This window comes from Natrix helvetica (genome assembly GCF_964273705.1).
Source record: "Natrix helvetica genome assembly, chromosome: 3".
In the NCBI taxonomy this organism is placed as follows: Eukaryota; Metazoa; Chordata; class Lepidosauria; order Squamata; family Natricidae; genus Natrix; species Natrix helvetica.
The window spans coordinates 69,606,826-69,626,191 of NC_138549.1; the positions used below are offsets into that span (position 1 = coordinate 69,606,826).

The 19,366-nt window shown below is 37.2% G+C and overlaps 1 protein-coding gene across 1 annotated transcript; it reads right to left on the bottom strand.

The window, feature by feature from the left end:
• Positions 1–644: 644 nt before the first annotated feature.
• Positions 645–19,010, bottom strand: IVNS1ABP (influenza virus NS1A binding protein). Its single transcript, XM_081947392.1, has 15 exons — positions 18,520–19,010; positions 14,150–14,384; positions 12,947–13,073; positions 12,005–12,174; positions 11,842–11,917; positions 10,921–11,094; positions 7,518–7,643; positions 6,203–6,310; positions 4,572–4,698; positions 4,138–4,362; positions 3,818–3,939; positions 3,405–3,531; positions 3,172–3,303; positions 2,774–2,947; positions 645–1,824 (listed from the first exon to the last, which is right to left on the bottom strand). The coding sequence occupies exons 3-15, from the start codon at positions 13,055–13,057 to the stop codon at positions 1,571–1,573; spliced, it is 1,926 nt and encodes a 641-aa protein (XP_081803518.1). The 5' UTR covers positions 13,058–13,073; positions 14,150–14,384; positions 18,520–19,010; the 3' UTR covers positions 645–1,570.
• Between the last annotated feature and the right edge of the window lie 356 nt (positions 19,011–19,366).

Genomic DNA, 19,366 nt, shown 5'->3' on the forward strand with positions numbered 1-19,366 from the left:
TATTATTATTATTATTATTATAGCATTTGGCAACCAGCCTGCATTTACAGCTGTTTGTAGGATTCTGCTGTGATTTGTGTCTTTTGTTAGGCAGCAAGTTGTGTTTACTTATGATTTCTGGCAAAAAACAGCCATTGGGTACAATGGGTCTGCTTAATGCCATGACGTTCATTTACCAACCACATCAAAAAAGGTTGAGTGACCTGTATCATAACTATGAGTTATGGCTGGAATGACACTTGCAAATCAAGGACTACCCGTACTGTTTATAGTCACTTTACACAGCATCTAATTAACTTGCGGAAAGTACTATTTCAAAATACAATGGAGGGCACTACTTTGGATGGCTTTATAAAAGTAGTTTAGACAATTTATAAAAGACAAAATGTATCAATTGCTATTGATCTTGAAGCACTTCTGAGTTAGGGCAACAGGCTTTCAAACATCAGGTGCAGGAGGGAAGGGGGAATGGTAGGACAAGGGGTAGATAACCTCCTTCAAGCATTCTAGTTGGCTACTGTGAGAAAATGTTGTACTTAAGATTTAGCAGAGCTCTGTTGTGTTCTTAAAATGCTAAAGTACTTAGGAAGATATTATTATACCTCACGCATCGCCAACCCTCCAGCATCAGAATCAAACAACAATTATTAAAGAAATGAAACACAATTTGTATTACAGCGTGTTTTGAGCTTGCAGTAGAAAGATACAAACTTATACAATAATTTTTGAGATAGGTAACCTTTCCAAAACAGCACAGACTTTTTTTGTTTTGCATCTTATAACTCTGCACGTTTGTTACAACTGCTTAAGAACCATACAGAAAACACCCTCTATCTTGGCTGAATTTCAGAGTTATGCTTCCTCACTCATATTAACACTCAGGTTCAGAAACTCCATTCAGATGTGATGGAAAACAATTATGTATTAACATCATAGCAAGTGGGGGGGGGGGAATTAATAGCTCTCACGATAGTAAATTAAATGTCTTACTCCAGTCTATGAATTTTGAGATTGTCTCTTTGCATCATACATTTGTATGCTCGTGTCACTTCAAGGTTATAAGAGTCTTGGCTCTATTAATATATAAAAAGTTATAAAAGGCAGTCAAAATGGCAGGTGTGTCAGCTTTTTTTTTTTTTTAATAAAGCCGTTTAGCTATTTAAATAAGGCTTATGAGATTATTCCAGTTATTTAAGAAAAAAAGGCCTATAAAGTAATTGCTGATAATGAAGACTGCTGTTTCTTTCCTGCACTGGAAACAATTCCAAAATAAAAAAATATTTGCTTGTGCAAATCAGCAAAACGTAACATTGGGAGATGCTCATGAAATGATATGCCATCAACTTACATTCTTATTATCTCAGAAGAATCTAATGTTAAGTCTAAATTAAATTCTAATGCATACAACAACCTTCATTTATTCTAAAAAAATATGTACAGCATATTAATAGTATGCAATATGCAAAAGCCTTGTTGCTGATAGCAACTTTTAACCCTTCCCTCCCACCTTATTCACATGTGTACCTCTACTAAAACAATTACATCACTAAGCCTGTTAGTTTTAAGGAAATTAGAACTTGTAGATTTTTGTGTAGGGGCTCCATTCATTTGATTCTGAATTGTAGACTTCAACTGTGTTCAGAAACTCATTGCCATCAAATCCTCCCACTGCGTAGATAGTGTTGTTCACTGTTGCAAAACCAGCATTGCTTCTTGGTGTGGTCATGCTACCCAACATCTTCCACTCATTCTTAGCAGGGTCGTACATTTCCACACAGCTGACTGCATGTGTGCCATCAAAGCCACCACCAACAAAGAGTTTTCCTAGGAAGAAAATAAGAACATAAGCTTGAACAACGTGTGTCCCAGTAAACTGCCAAAAATGCAAAATTTCAACTGTCCACCCTCTGCCCAAAACCTATGTGCTTAATATCTAAAGATTAATTGTATAGTGGACTAATTAGTTTTGTTTGAACCTAGGACAAATGATCAGTTCTGTCAAATTGTTTTAGATCAGTCAGTTTATAGAATACTTTAGCTGTTTTGGGTTTGGGCTAAACATATTAATGGGCAAGGCTAATTTGTACTGCCTTCCCTTTCCTCACAAGCTGCTCCCAGTACAGCATAACCTATTGATTTGCAGACTCATTTTCCCCTCCCTAGTGGTCTTTCTTCTTTCCCCACGGCAGCTGATGCCCTTGTAATATACTTCCCATCAGCTTCTGATTTTCCTGGTGCAAAATATCGCACTGACTCCCTCCACTTATTTCTGATATCTTCAGTTATTTCCTATAAAACCACTTCTGCCAAGAACAAAGCAGCATATTTCACCGGTGCATGGAACAAGTCACTCAAAATAAAAGCATTTGAGTTACGGCAGGGATTACTTAAATGCAAATGGTCTGTTCCATGCAACAGTTATAAAGTACTTTGTCCTATGATTTATACCACTGCTGCATGGAAAACAGAACCCTACTCAGATGTATCCCATTAATATCACAAGTATATATCTCTGAATGGCAATAAGTAGGAAAGTTTTAGAGTAGCTTTAATTTCACATCTTTCAATCATGTACATGCATGTATACATGTGCACTCTATACTTCTGACTTGCGTAACAAGCCAGTGTATCTGAAGTATCTATTATCAACTTGATGTTGTAGTATAGAGGCAGATTAAAATAATATGGAAATGATGCTGCATGCTCACAAATTCAAGGCATTAAACAACTAAAGTCAAAATTTTTTAATACTTCTCCAATCCCATGAGTTTACCATCAAGAACAGCAACACCAGCTCCACGCCTAGCCACGTTCATAGATGCAATTAGCGTCCAAGTATTGTTTTCTGGATTGTAACGTTCTACACTGTTAAGGCAATTCCATGACTCAGCTCCTCCAATGAGATACAAATACCCACTAAGTTCACATACAGCAGATTGGTGCCTACCTATAAAGACAAAAGAAGAGGGGAAAAAACTAGTTTAGCACCAAGATTCTGTCACTTAGGCATTCTGGAAAACTTTACTTGCAGCATATAATTCTTCACGGATTAGATTTTCAGGTGCATAAACACGCCATTGTTAAATTCTAACACCTTCTATAGGCAAAACAAGTAAAATCTGCAAGAAGATAAAATAAATCACTCTAAGCTTGAAGAGATTATGAACTTACGGATATTTAGCGAAGCACAGCTTGTCCAAGATTTGTTTATAGGATCAAAGACATCACAGTTTTTTAATCCCTTCTGTCCATAAGGATCTGACCCACCAACAATATACAGTTTTCCATTCAGTGCACATACTCCTGTTCATGCAAAGGAAAAAAAGAAGTTACAGTTTGTAAGTTTTAAAATAAGTAGCTTTATAGAGCTACTTATATTAAATATCTGTAATGCAGATATTTACCTGCATTACAACGATTAGTTCTCAATTCTGGAACTGGAGTCCAATCATCTATTTCAGGATCATACATCTCCCCACAACTCAAATCATCTGAGTGTCCATTTGATCCACCAACAACGTACAGCTGTCCCTGGGTAGTGGAAATACATGTTGTTGAAATGATCTTTTAAATTATATTATCTCTAAATCTGTGCATTAATAGAAAAGAGGCTTTTAAAGCAGTATAATGAAAACCACTAAGCTAGCATAATGGCCTAGTATTAAAGGCTTATCTCAAGATAAAATACTCCCCCACAATATTGATCCCCTCCTACTCCAGAGAATCCTACTCTCCTACCTCCACCTAATCTAACACGCTGCAATTGTTAAACAGGTTTCAGCAGGGAAATGAACATGTGATTTAATTCAAAACGTACCATCAGAACTGCCATCTGGAATCGAGCTCTTGGAGTCCTCATTGGTGCGATGAAAGTCCAGCAATCTGTCCGTGGATCATAGCATTCCACAGTGCGCAAACATTCCTCTCTATTATAGCCACCTGGTTGTAAAAAGAGCATTCAAAAGATGTATTATTGGGTTAGAGAAATACTATCTTTAAAAAGCTTAGATAATGTGTAATCCTCCAAAATTTTCATGAACTTGAACTTTTGCTACTGTTAGCTAGCATATCTCCAATTCCAAAGGATTTGAAGGGCAACATATTGCTCAACCCAAGGTATAAGAATTGTGGTGTTACCTGCAGCAACCAGCTTGCTGTTAAGTTCTGCTGTTCCTAATCCAGATCGAGCATACTGCATAGGAGACATCACCTTTTCTATAAGATCATCTGGTTGAACCTCAAAACTCAAACTTTTCATCAGTCGTGGAGTACTAGTTGGGGAACTCTGTGGACTGCTTCGACCATGAAGGAAAATCACACAAAAGACACCATCCAGAACAGCAAGACAGAGATAGGTGTTATCTGAAAAGCAAAACATACATCTCAATTTCAGTATACCAAGGTTTTCACATCCTTCCCTCCAAATGTGTTGTAATTCTAAAATCTTTAACTCATTCCAAGAAAAATAATATATATTATGTACATGAGCAGTAGTTTTTCCTTCCTCCCACTACTTCTGCATTTAATATGAATGAAATAATCTAGAGTAAAACCAACAGCAACAGACTTACTTGAGGTCTTCTCTGAAGCAACAATTTTCCACTCGTGTTTAAGATTCTGCACTGCTGCATTTGGTGAAAGACTTCCAGAAGAACTGCTACTTAACTGCTTGAGATCATTCTCACGGAGTGGCCTTTTCTGCAAAATCAAAAGGCAGCTACAGAAACCTAGCCAGGGAGGAAAATTTGCTCTGCCTTTGTCTTCAGAACTATTTTTATTGCTGTAGAGTCTCATCCAATAGCACAGCTACACAGGTAACTTGCTGAATGCTTTAGCAGCAAGATGAAACAGTTAATGCTGTTGTTTATCCACAAAAAAATGTTCTATTCCATTTAATCACTTACTATCCCTCAACTTTATAGGTCTACTTTTCATTTTAAAATATAATTCAAATGTATACAAATGAAAGTTTACTCCTTACATCAAATCAGCATTTACCAAATTCAAGGTAATACAATCTATATTCACACATCATACAAGCCATTGGTTTACCACTCACAAAACTGGGTTCACACACTGCACTAAGACAAATGCTTTGCACGAAACATAAACCCTATCTAACTAAATTAGATATTTTAACACTATATAAATTATAGTGTTTAAATCTATTTAAATCTATTCTGTATTATTTTTATTACCTTTCGATGCCTATGGTAACTACTGCATCATTTTCTTGTTAACATAAATAAAAAATTCACCTTATTGCCTTTAGGATTTATCAACTAAGATTAGGGAATCTAATTTTTTAGAATAAAGTTTTTCTGCAATACAGCTTCCTATTTCCCTTTCACCTGTGTTTCATTATTTCTTCTATTTATCTGTATATTTAATTTGACTGCTTGTTTAAATATCCTAATCTTTTCTCCTTTTTATGCTTCTCCACTGAATTCAGTGGCCTTCATTTCTAAATCAATATGCCTAAGTTAACACCATTTACTCTCTTCAATTAAATACTTACTAAAACTTATTTAAGTGGCAATCGAGAAACTAATGCCATCTCTATTTCTTGTAAATTCAAAAATGAGTCACAATTAAAATATGAATTTTGTTTCAAACTTAATGGAAGTGTGAAAACATAACTTATTACTAAGTCCAGAAAACAAAGTAGGAATCTCATGAAATGAAACGAACTTCCCCACTACTTTCTGCCATATTTATCCAGAACACATTAATTTATTCCTGCAACGACAAACCTTTTTGCTCAAGTGAGCCCATTGTTTACACCAGGATTTTAAAATTATATTACCATTTGATACCTAGCTGCCACTTGTGATAGAAACATGTTCTATTTTCTCCAATACTCCTGATTTCCCCAATTCTTTTCTCCAAACTCTTGAGGAAAGGGGAGACTTGTTCTGCCACATTTGTCTTCTCAGCACATCTAAATCTTTCAACCTCATGGAAGCTTAAGTTAAATATTTAATTCTATTCTTTGTTTCACAGTATTTAGTGTGTATTAAATGAATTAAGGCACAGCTCAAAACTAGATGAGTCAGAAGTCATAATTATTTTAAGTTTGTATTTCCCTAGTCTTCTAAACTGGAAATGTCTTACTTTCATTATACTACACAACATTTTAGTTGTGTCGTACTACTCTACCCAGCTTTACCTGAGGTTACCTCAGACCATGTGCATTTTGTACCTGCACAAACTGAATGTGGTCATCATCACTGCCATACACCTCAGCCTGTCCATCTAGTGGATTTCCATCAAGCAGCTTGTGATCAGCTGAGTAGTACAACGTTTGAACCTGCAAAACAACAGAACAGCAATCTGGCTATAGTCTCCATTGCTGCTTAACTAATGGTACATTGTATAGAAACTTCATTAGGATTCCAGGAGTGCAGCCTGATCTTCTCTCCATCTAGCAGAATGGCATTTTTTTTAAAAAAGGGAGGTTTCTCTCACGACGACAGATCTTCAAATACTGGATAAAGGCTCCTTGTTTTCACAGCTCAAAAGAAATCTTCTTGACTTCTATACTCCTTGTGCCATAAACATCCAAATGTACAACAAGTATAATGTACATTATCTTTCAGAATAAATTGTACAAATTTCTTTTTGCAAATCACAGTTCTGAAACAGGCAAATCAAACACTTATGTTATATATAGAAGGGATTGCAAGAAAGGTAATGGAACTACTTTTCATTTCAGGAACTTCTGTTGCCTACTACATCTCAGATTAAATGTATTAGTACTTTAAGGGAAATTTGATTCTGTAACTTGAGATTCTCGGGTATAAAAGAAAAACAGAAAACAACTGCTCTGGAAATTAAGGCTTCCATTTGATGGCAACCAAATAAATGTTTGGAAACAATCTGAAATGTGAATCTCCAGTGCATTCCATTTTTAAACCAAATATTTGAAGTTATGTTCATGAATTAGACTAGTTAATTATACAAAACTTTTCAATTGTTAAAATAGCCTGTAAAGAAGTAAACACCATTAAACATCATCATCGTTCTCTGCCCACAGCGAATTTTCATAGGAGAACTGGGGCAAAACTGCTGCTTCTTTACGTGTCATTACACTTGAAGTTTCTTCTATGGTCCTTCAGCGATGAGTATCCTAGTTTTGTTAATAAACCTATGGGGAGATAAATCAATGGGGAGGAACAACCATTAGAACCTTTGTCCTACTTTCTCTCTTTAAGTAAAACCTGTAAAAAGAATACATTAAGAACAAAACAAGTTTCAAACCACCTCCCCAAATTTAAAGTGAAGATAATTTCTATATTTGAAGTTTCCTAAAGAAAACGGAGACAAAAACTCGAACAGTAGTTTAAGCAGCTCACCTGAAACCCCCCTAGTTTCTCAGCTTAGGGATACCTACAGTAAAATTTAAACTCTTCATAGTTTTGTTTTAAAGGGAACAAAAAAGGAGAAGGGATCATCCTTAATTTCAGGAAAATGTAGCAGTTAAAAGATGGCCCAATCTCGTTTTTCTTAAAACTGACCTCTTCCATCAGATCTTCAAGGCTGTCTCCGTTCTCCCAAATGCTGCGCTGTACCCAGTTGATTACCTTTGTGTACAGCTTGCCATTGCTCGGCAAGCTAACATTATCTTCCAGCATAACCTCCAGCTGAAATAAAAAAGAAAAGCACACTGAGGCCACAAAGTGCAACCTTATATTCACTCCAGTTAAGAACGCCTTCAGCCCGAAACAAACATTGTAGTTATGTTAAAGATTTCTTCAGTTTTGATGGGCTATACCAGGGGTGGGGAACTGTGGCTCTTTTGCGACTTGTGGACTTCAACTCCCAGAATTCCTGAGGCAGCTATGTTGGTTCTGGAATTCTGGGAGTTGAAGTCCACAAGTCGCAAAAGAGCCACAGTTCCCCACCCCTGGGCTATACTTTTACAGATATTTTTATATAATACTGAAAACTTAAGTAAGACTTTACATTTTCAACAGGGAAGGAAGATGTGATCTAAACCAGGGCTCACTAACCTTTTGGACCTCAGGGACCACTAAATTCATAATTTTAAATCCCGTGGACCACTAATATGATTTTTTTAAAAGATAAATATTTAGTGCAATATAAAAAATGCAAATAATTTTTCTGCGGACCACCAACATTTTCTCTTGGACCAGTGGTCCGTGGTTGGTGACCGCTGATCTAAACAGCGATTAGCAATTGAAGGTATTTCAAAATAAAAAGCAGTAATGAAACTTGGTACTCTATGGCTATTACACTGAATCATTCAGAACAAGCTATTTCTAACATTTTGAACAATATATTTTAGCCTTCTGTGAACAGATAAAGTAAAATAATAAATAAAAATGGTGTCAGTCTTCTCCAACTCTTAAGCTCCTGGTGGTTTACAACTGTGATGTGGTATGAATTGTTTTTTGATGTTTTAATCTATATCCACTTCTAGTTACAGATAATCCTTCACTTAGGAAAAGTGAGCCCAGAATTTCAGTTGTAAGTTGTTGCATTTGTTAAGTGAGATACTATGTGACTGCTTCGCTCAATGACTGCAATCCTGGCACTTGCATGTATGGTCATTAAGCCTTTACACCAGTCATTAAGCAGTGTGTGGGGTGTCTCATAGGGTGGAGGAGGTGGTCCTGGAAGGCCTAGCATGAATATACTGTGTCCAATGAATGAAAAGCAAATAGGGAACAAATTATATTGGCCGAGAAAGTACTGAAAATACTACAAATAATAGAGAAGGTTTGGAAAGGGTTAAAGTTAGGGTTTACATTACTGGATATAAAAAAGAAATTGGCTAAACTTTTAAAATTAAAACAAATAGCAGTAGCATTTAGACTTTTATATCTTTTTATAGTGCTTTACAGCATTATCTGGGTGGTTTACAATGAAGAAGTATTGTTTGTATATTGTCCCCAACAATCTGGGTCCTCATTTTACCATCCTTGGAAGGATGGAAGGTTGAGATGACCCTGAGCGCCATTAGGATCAAACTCCAGGCTGTGTGCAGAGTTTGGCTGTGATACTGCATTTTAACCACTGCTTCACCACCAAATACAAGTGATAAACGAACAGAATGATCTGGACAATGTTTTCTTATTGGTTCTACAAAAGGGGCTTTTTAAACCTTGAAGAAACGTATGTGTTGGGATGAAGAAGAATTGAACAGGAAATCATATGACAATATTATTTTGAATTAAAGGTTAAGATTATTAGAAGTAAAAGGAAGGAATAGAGTTGGTTTATTTGTTTAAGGTTGTAATTAAGACCTTTTTTTGAAAATTTCCAACTTATTATGAACTTTTTGCTTACACAGTGATATCAGATTATATATTTGCTTTTTATATATGTCTTTTCTCTTTTCCTACACAATTTATTCTATTTATTAATTACTGTATTTTTTGGAGTATAAGATGCACCGGAATATAAGACACACCAAGGTTTTGAAGAGGCAAATAAAAAAAGTTTTTGCACTCTGCAAACCTCCTGTTTTTTGTGAAAACGGGCCCATTCCCGCCCCCCAAAAAGGCATGAATAGCCTTTAGGGGGCTTGCAGAGTGCTGGGGGGGGGGGGGGGTGAGCAAAAAACGGCAGGTCAGCAGAAATTGGAGAATGACTCAGGGGAGCCACGACCTCCTTTGCCGCCACCTCTGATGCTTTCAGTAGAGGGGAAGGAGCCAAGTTGCCAGCAAACCGGACAAAAAGGTTCCACACGGCAACATGCAGAGCTAGGCGACCAGGCAGCTATGGCTAGAAGCACGGGAAACCAAAAGCAGGAAACAAAATGGTGGCTGGACTTTCGATCTCTTCAAAATGGCCACCGCACCTGTCCAGCAGCCCAAAATGGCCACCAGAACTCTCAGAGAGCCCTGAAGCACCGCGCCGATCGCCGGCTCCTTTAAACGAGACCTCAGTGGGGAACTGTGATCGCATTGGTGTCGGCACTCTGACCCACGCAACAGCTGCCTGCAACCTTGCGGCGCCCGGGAGAGCCCAGGATACCGGGGAGCCTGAGAAAGGTGATTTAGATCAATTAAAGGGACAGAGAAATTTTGCTCACCCAGCCTGCTCACAATGAAGGCAAAGAAATTTATTTTCTGTTAGAATGGAGAATCCAAGCAATCTGTTAGGAATGAAGAGAAACTTGAAGCACGTCCACTGGGCTGACTGAATTGAAAAAACTGAAGATGGTCAGCACCAGAGGCGTGGCTTAAAGTTTCAATTCAGTCCTGGGCAGATTGGCTGTAATTAACCCACGCTTAGACTCTCCAGAGCAGGGCCAGGAAAATGCTGTATTTAGTGTATAAGACACAACCAGATTTTCAGCCTCTTTTTTGAGGGAAAAAGGTGCGTCTTATACTCTGAAAAATATGGTATTTATTCTCTGTTTCCATTTTCTGTTTGCATCAGTTTTGATTATTGTAATTAAATTGCCTAATAAAATATATGTTCAAGTTATATGATGTTAGTGAATTTCACTGTTATGATTGTGCCAATGACCTGAATTCTGGGCTGTATGCCACAGTGAGCAATAGTAAATGGCTTGGAAAAATCTATACTAAACATCGCTGGTATCTTTTTGTGCTGAGGTGGCATTGTTACAAAACTGCCTATTTGCAAATTGTTTAAGATTGCAAGATCCCAACTGTGTTAAGTAAATGTATGGTGACTTTTATGAAACTATTTTTTTAATTAGAAAAAGAGAATACTTGGTAAAATTATACTTAAATGTTTACTTCCAAATGGTGTCATAATTAAACAAGAATTTAAATGCCTATACATGTTCCTGGTGCCAGATCGATAGGGGTTTTTTTTTTTGGCAAAAGGTTATTTCATTGAACACTTAAGTGAAGCAATTAATATTTATGTGAAAAGCAGTATCAAGGTGATGGATGGGGAAGGAGGAAATGGGATAAGTACCTTTAAACGTGGCAGTTTGAGAAATTCTTCTTGGTCAGAGATCTGCAACAAATGCTCTTGAATGTAACCATCAATCATGTTCAGTAATCGCAAATCACTCATGTTGCTTGCAAAGTTCCGATAAGAGATGCAGCTTTGAACACTCATCCTGGACAGCAAGTAATCTCCACAAACCTTTTATTTTTGAAAAAGAATTTACAATTATGATAATTGTGATTTTGCAACTTCATTTTGTTTTAGATTTTCTCACCATAGATCCTGACTTTGTATTCCGTTAGTTTGATTTTTAAAATGACATAATATGTTCACTTATCTACAATCAATATACATAAAAAAACCTCATAGGATATTGTTTCCTCCTTGTATCTTAGTCTCTTGCCCACTTGGCTAAGTTATTTTTGGCCACCTTGTCTCTAAATGATTTTACTATGATTAAGAGAGACTTTTGGTCAAAGTTTTAACAATGTGCTCTAAAGACTTTTATTTCAGTTTTTTTGCTATGTGTAATTATGATTAGTGTTCAGTTTATCTGTTAGGTATATCATTTGAGTCCAAGAATATAACTTCTTAAATGGGTTAACAAAAATATATGGAACTGGCCCTAGAACTGAAGTGAAAATAGTGTGCCAGCAGGTATTCAAAATAATTGACTTTAAATATACTTTAACTTGACATGTGTTTGAAAAAGTGTTCAGTTTTCATAATTTAAAGTATGACTGAGCTCAATTCTTTGTGCATTCATGGATATATTTGTGTATCTTGGCAGCACCATTGAAATGGTTTATCGATTTCCAAGTCTATGTCTCAGCTGTAGCATTCTCTGAGTTTCCTATGGTGAGTGCTAACTAAGCCTGAATATACTCAGCCTCTGAACTCAGGCAAGTCATTCAAGTTTTGCTACCTGCCAAAACCCCTTTATACCTGCTTGACTCTCTCCATCTTCAGCCTCTTAGCTGCAGAGTATACATCTTTGACCAGTTCTTTATCAGCCTTTAATCTGTTAAAATGACATAATTATTATTTAGATTTTTTCTGGACAGAGTATAAAGTAAAATATTTGTAATATAGAAAAAGGATCACTTACTGAGCAGTGTAAGCATAATTTAACAAGACTTCAACAGCCTCTGGATTAAGATCATCAAATTTCACATGAGAAACGCCATGAGAATCACTGTCATTATTGAAGATTTCAAAAAGATAAGGACTGCAGCAAGCTAGTACTGCTCTGTGTGCCAGCATCTCATGTCCACAGACCTTCATTAAAATAAAACCCTGAATTATTGGAAATAGAAACTATTCAACAAATTATAAACCTCTAGTTTGAGTGACTCATGATGTACCAAAACACTTGGAAAAGCACTTTTACTTCTGGTTGATTTAAAAATATTAAAACATTTCCATCATATATGAAAATATTTAATTAGGATTTATTTTGGACCAATCATGATCATAATTAGAAAACTGAAATAGGCTTAAAAAGAAACTTCAAAGTAGTGTGAACTGATCTCACAATATGTAATAAAAGACCACTTTATTAATGTATTATAATGGAGCCTGCCCATTCACTGTCATAAATTGGGTCACCCACGTGACTAACCCAATTTTTTTTTTGCAAGAGTTCTTAAGCAACTGCCACAGCCATTAAGTGAACCCACAGTTCATAATGGGCTGCTTTGGCTGAAAAATGGAAGTAAATTCATGTTTTTGGCAAAACTGCTCTGAATTTTGGCCATGTGACCACAGGATGCTGCAAATGGGCATAAATGCAGTCTAGATGTCAAGCACCTGGAATGTGTTCCTATGAACATGGGCCTGACCATCAGTGTTTCAAATTCAGGTCCTAAGTGCCCCCTTCCCAGGTAGGTCCATTAGAACTTCAACAGGTTGCTAAGCAACCAGCTGTAAGTTGAAGACCTGTAACTATATTTGAAATAAAATTACCAATAGATATCCTCACTTTAAAGTATTTATGAATATTTTAGAAACTCCGCATCAGCAGGCATAAAATACAACACGTTTACATTACCTGAAGCCTAACATCACAAAATTGGCCACTTTTGCGCAAAGCATTTAACTTGGCAACAGATGATTCGATGAAGTTTTCATCTTCAAACATCAAATACCCATTAGGAATCATTTTGCTGTTTCTGTGGCTGAAACAAAGAAGAGCTTGTGAAATTTAATATAAGCTATTCTAATCACAGTTCTTTTACACAAGGCCATCTTAAAATTATGCATCATAATATGGTGTAAACTATGCAGAAAAAAACAAAATTCAGGTCTGGGCAAGCATTGCAGTAAATTATGCAGTAGATTCTCTTCCCCCTTGAATAGATCCAATAAGTAGCAAAAATATGATGTATCTAATTCAAATAGATATGTTCTTTTTTCATTCTTTCCCATTGTAATTTCATGTGTCTCCTATATAATCTCTGTCAATGTACAAAGATGGATCCCTATCTCCTCTTGACTGTAAATGAGCTAATTTGGAGGACAAATATTTTTTTGCTTCTGTTGCTCTTCCTTTTGCCCATTGGCCAGAATGCTTTCTCCTTTCTCCCTCTATATGTGTTAGGAGGCACATTTAGCTAAAAAAAAACCCTGGAAGACTTACCCAAACCTCAGAATTAAGTGGGATTATAACTGAGCATTCATTTCAGGAAAATATAATTTGCCTTAATGCAAACTGGGAAATCAATATTGAGGGGGAATAAAAGCTTTTATGTCTCTCTCCTAAGGGAAAACAGCAGCTTTGAAGAGGCTTGCTTTTGCTTTTTAATTTTAAAAATGAGAGCAGTTCGACTTTGCAACTATTTTTTTGTGCTTTACAAATAACAGTATTACAAAAATTGGCACAGTTATCTTCTTTTTCTCTCAATGATTATTTTTCAAGAAAAAGTAACCAACTCAGCAATAGGGACTTTTCACAGTGAAATATATGGCTACAGTAACTGCTCTGTTTGCTTTCAAGGTCAGTAAAGAATTATCTTCTTTGCCTAGATTGGTCCAACGAATCTGTGTAGTAAGACTTCTTTATGCAGCTATTTACAATTGGAGCAAAAATTCTGTTTTGGTATTTACATTTATCTGGTGTAGTCATTTATTTCCTTTTTTTACTCTGGCTTTATGGTATCAGAACATGGGAAAATCTATCTACTTATACTGATTTATATTTACAATAAATCACATGAAATGTTACTTACAAGCATACATACATGAATAAACTCACCAGTTAGATTTATGCTGTGATTTCGCAGTTAGGAGACCTTCAATAATCCACTGTGTGCTATTACAGGGTATGCCAATTTATATTCCTTCTTAGGTAAACACTGGTTTGGAAAAAATGCTTGCAGCTGTAACTTCTGAACTGTTGACTCCAAAACTATCAGGCTTTAAAACGATGTAATCAAAGTCCTTAAAAGCTATAGACATGAATTTCTTCTGTGATAGTCATGCATCATACTCTGAAACAAAAAATAGATATTAAATGAATTTGGAATTCCTATATATCTTATTCAAATTTTCTAGATGTTATTTGAAGAACAGATCTATGAAAATTGCTTCCTCCCGCCCCCATGAACAGAAATCTAGGGACAACTTTATACTAAGTATATATTCTAAGATATAGCTGAAAATACAGCCTACTCCATTTGAAAACAGAATCTTCAGATCTGTGTTATACTAACTAAAAATACTATTTTAGAATGCAATATAAGTTGAGCACAAGTCAGATTAAATAGCACAGCACTTGCTACATAAATATTATCTAAATTGGAAAAATTTATCAATGCAATTCAATACAATGAAGAGAGATGAAATTTGTTTTCCTAAAATTCATTTTAGGAATGAATTTTGTGGCTGCTTAGAGTCATTTTGTTGAGGAATGATGGCTAAATAAACATCTACAAAAACAAATAATTTTCAAGCCTCTTCAATGTGCCAAATTGTAATGATGGAATAGAATGACCCACAGCGCATAGGAGAATAGAATATAACTTTATTACGGACATAGACCAGCAATAGACATCACTGTTTACAATATATTAAAAAATAGTACTGACATTAATAGTGGATAATAACATCCCTGTTAAGAAAATACATGTTCTCAAGCTCCCTGGTGACCCCCTTAGAATCACTCCCTGGTTTAAGTGGAGAACCGGTAAGTATGTGAGTAAATATAATTTTCCAAAAATGGTTAGAGATATTTCCAAAAATTGGCACAAGTTGACAGCTGTAATTCTGTAACTAATTTCTTTCTTGTGGACATTTCAGCAATTTTGCCACTGCAAGTGAGGTAGCTGGGTTTGAGTCCTGGAGGAGAAAGCCTACATAAAAATTGTCTGCCCTCCCAGGCATCTGTCTAATAAGAGGAGAATATACACTGACCTATAAACTCTGTATAACTCACAGTACAATAAATCATGTGAGATATTTTTGACTTCTCCTTTTAGAATTTCCCCTTCAATTTCTATACCATATTTCAATAACATAAAACTTTAATCATTTCAGGCAGGCTGTACCATGTATACATTCCCTCATGTATTACTGGCATAGTTTCAAGAAATTAAATATTCAAATCCATGAGGTAACTATTGCCATCTAGATTATTTAATACTACAATTTTCAGCATCTTTGAAGTTTAAGGGAACAGTTAATATAAGTAGTTTAATTTGAGTTGGATGAAGGGACTTATGTGTCATAAGAAACTTCCATGTAAAATTGTGCATGTTTAAAAAGTATAATGAGAGATTGACTAGAGAATGATCTTGAAGGAGACATATTCCAATTCATGAAAATATTTAAATAGACAGTTATATAACCAAATTATGACACTTGAAAAGCCATGCATATTTCATAATGTATGCATCTCATAAAAACATATGCTCAAACCATTAATAGCTGCAACAGCAGGTGAAATTAAAATCACTCTTCAGACTTAAAAAAAAGTATTGTGTAACTTTATGCCTGCCTATGCAGCTATGCTGCAATTCAAGTTCAAAAATAATTGATAAATAACCAAATGCGATTATATACAGATGTAAATCTGAGGAAGTTTTATGCTGAAAATGTACTCCAGGGGAAAGGAGGCAAACTCTCTAACAACCAAGATCAAAATAGAGAAAAAGTTGCAGAAGTTTATTTCTTTTAAAAAACCACTCCTATCACTAATTATAATATTTCTAAACAGAGTAACAATTTCTCAATGCCAGAATGTTGAGAAAATGCTGTTAAGAAAAGCCTGGATGAGAATTGAGTATTGTATTAAACAGCAAGTATGAACAGTCCTAGGAAAAAATAGTACAGTACTGTGTGTTAATCCTGTTCTAAAGAGGACAGAAATAAAAAGTAATGAAAGTTAGAAAAACAGCTTCTTGACATTTATATATTATGCCTTTTAATATTGGTACACTATACCTTTCCTTAAGCCCTTCAACAATACAACATGTGTGAAGTTTAGCTCAAGTCAGCAAAATAAGCCTAATATAATTATGGCTGAACCTTTTCTAGGTTTATGTTGATCAAAGCAGCAGCACTAAGGCCAGTTTATCTTTTTCACAATGTATTCTTCCCATCTCATAACACACTGGTTTCTGTTCAGCTGACAGAAATATTTCACCCTATTAATTCTCCCTCGCAGAAATAGCTATTAACAGGGAGGAGGGGCCATGATACAGGTATGTAAGCTGTACTTTAAAAAAGCACAATATTTGACTGAGAAATGATAAAGTGAAGGGAAAGTTACAAACTCATTAAATGTAGAGCCCTTCCCAACTATTTTAAAGGAGAAAAACCTTCCTATATTATTTTGAACCATAGATTTTTTTTTGTTTTAATACAGAATACAGCTATTAAGTTGTGCTGTTCAGAAACAAGCAAATGACAAGACATAAATTAATAATGCCAATGCCATGCTAATATTTGTGGGAGGTTTACATTTTGACCACAGATTAGCATTTATTACTTTCTTTACTTAAAATCCCACAAATAACCATATACAGTATTTCAGGATCATTCTGCATGAAGAGATTTAGTCAATTATTTTATAAATGTGGTTTTCACATTCTAAAGTACTACCACACAAGTTTAAGATATGTAAGACTAATAAAAGCTGTGCAACATACACATTTGTAGCTATTTAACATAGCATTCGATCATACAGCTTTCACCTTTCAATTGGTTGAAAAGAAAGCATACTAGCCAATCGCATTTCTACTACCAAGAAGCATATTGGAGCAGAGGCTTTTCAATCCCATGAGCTTGGCAACAGGATGCAGCAACGTGGAGAACGAACAAAGGAAAAGCAGAATAGGGGGAAAAATCTACCCAGCTTCCAAATAATGAACAATTTTTACCTTATAGCTTATTTTCCCCACTTCCTAGCAATTCTAATATTGCAATTCAAAAATCCTCGCCAATCCTTGTTTTCTTTCAAACAAGGATACTCCCTAACCCAGACAAAACAATCTGAAAAAAACCTGTCTTAGCTTGCCATATGCCAATGTTTTCAGACACAGCCAATCGTGAGAATCAAAGTATCCTGTATGGGTGCATCATTCTGGGAAAGGTCAGGGCTCCTTCCCCGTATTTCAAGATTGTTTGGGGGATGACAAGTCATTTTTGCTGAAAACACCAAAATTTAACACGGCTTTATTTCAATTCGCTCTTCCCATCTTAAATCCCCTATGTTATTTGACTGCAAAGAATACCCTCTTTCCCTCTCAGTTTTTTGAGGATTTGAAGGAGAAGAAAGGCAATGGATGGTGATAATCCCGCCGCAGTTAACTCAACAGCATTGAAGCCTTGATGAAGCCTTTCAACTCAATGCTGCAAAATCGGAGCGACTTTTGGTTTCACGGTTTCTTTTTTTTACCAAGTAGAAATACTTCTTACTGAGAAGGTTTATGACACCATGATCATATATATAAACCGTGTAGTTAGCCACCGATTTAGGGGAACGCCCACTACTGCAACCATCCACGTTGAAATTAAGGGCATACTGACACAGCAAACCCTCTTCTTGTTCCCGCTCCTTCCACTCCTCGGCGGAAGAAAGCTGTACCGAATGTTAAAAGAACATTTCCCCCTTGAAGCGAATGGGAGGGGTCATCAGGCTAACAAAATCGAGGTGGAAACACACCCACCCTCCCACCCACAAAAAAGGAACAAATATTCCTTACTTGGAATCCACGCATAATGAAATCTTTTAGACGCAGAAACCTTTTTCCCCCTTCTCCTTAGCAGAATCCCCTTTCCGTTTCCACTGCGCATTTTATGGATCAAGCCAATCCACGTGTGCTACCCGAGTACCGCACTCTACAAAAAGCTCCAGCAGCTGCCCTTCGCTTTTCTTCCCATCTCGAAGCTACTCCGCGGGACCAAGCGGGCTCCGGAGTCCCTCCTCCTTCAAGATCAACGGGTCTCCTATTGCACAGGGCCCCACAACCTACGGACATTTTCTTTTTCCCCCCTTCCCCCTTCTTGGAGACAAAAGCCCAATCGCGTGCTCGCCCGCCAGCGCGGACTTAGGCGAAGCGCTAAAACGCTGGAAGCCTGGAAAGACGCCGTTGGCTCGCATGGCTGCCCGCCCTTTCCGCTTACCTGTAGTTGCACTGGGTAAACGACACCGTTCATATTGAGAACGTCCAGTCTGTAGAGAAGGAAAGGCGGCTTCTGCTTCCAGACGTAGGGCGCGCCTTGGCACTCTAGAGGAACTACCAGAAGGGGGGCGAGAAGTATAGGAAAGGAGACGGGGGGAAGAAAAAAAAAACCCGGGAACGGGCAGCGGCGAGAGGAGAAGCGCGCAATTCGTTCCACCTCCCCTTCGTCGACCGACTCCGCGTGGCAGGGCAGAGGATTACGCGCAGGAAGAGGGAACGACCGAAAGGCGGGAAGGAAGGACGAGCAAATCCGACGTCAGTGGTGACGAGGCAGCACGCTTTTCTCCCCCCTTCCTTCCTTCCTTCTCCTTCAGCAGGAGAGATTGAGAAAGACCGCAACCCACCCTCCTCGAACTCCGGCTATTCGCCTTCTGCGGCTACTCCGGCGAGGTGGCTAAAAGACGTCGCTGTCGGCCCTCCCCCTCCTCGCAGGGTCCTTTTTTTTTTACGGTAACCCTCCGCCAACAAACCGAGACGATAGGTTAAGAGCTCGCGGTGTAGCTTGGTGTCAGATGACAGACTCGGATTACTCCGCGGGTCGCACAGTAATTGTAGAGATGCAATAAAAAAAAGTTCCGCCTCGCAACAGATCCGGCTGAGAGCTCCTCCTCCGTATCTATCACCCCCCCCCCCCACCTCCACCCCGCTGGCGGCAAAGTGGGTCAGTAGAAGGAGGTGGGGGGCGTGCAGTGGCGCGTTATTCTCCTCGGAGAAAAGAGGAAGCGCCTTGTTCTTCCTCTTTCCGTCCCTTCGAAGGGAAAAACGAAGCGATTTTGCTTCTGCCGGTT

What these genes read in the sequence shown, in the direction of transcription:
- IVNS1ABP (XM_081947392.1), bottom strand. Translation starts at nt 13,057, where the DNA reads ATGATTCCTAATGGGTATTTGATGTTTGAAGATGAAAACTTCATCGAA. An exon ending in ACCACATTCAGTTTGTGCAG is followed by an intron (nt 4,699 to 6,202) that starts GTACAAAATGCA and finishes TTGATTTTGCAG; the next exon opens with AAAAGGCCACTCCGTGAGAA. An exon ending in AACTAATCGTTGTAATGCAG is followed by an intron (nt 3,304 to 3,404) that starts GTAAATATCTGC and finishes TTGCATGAACAG; the next exon opens with GAGTATGTGCACTGAATGGA.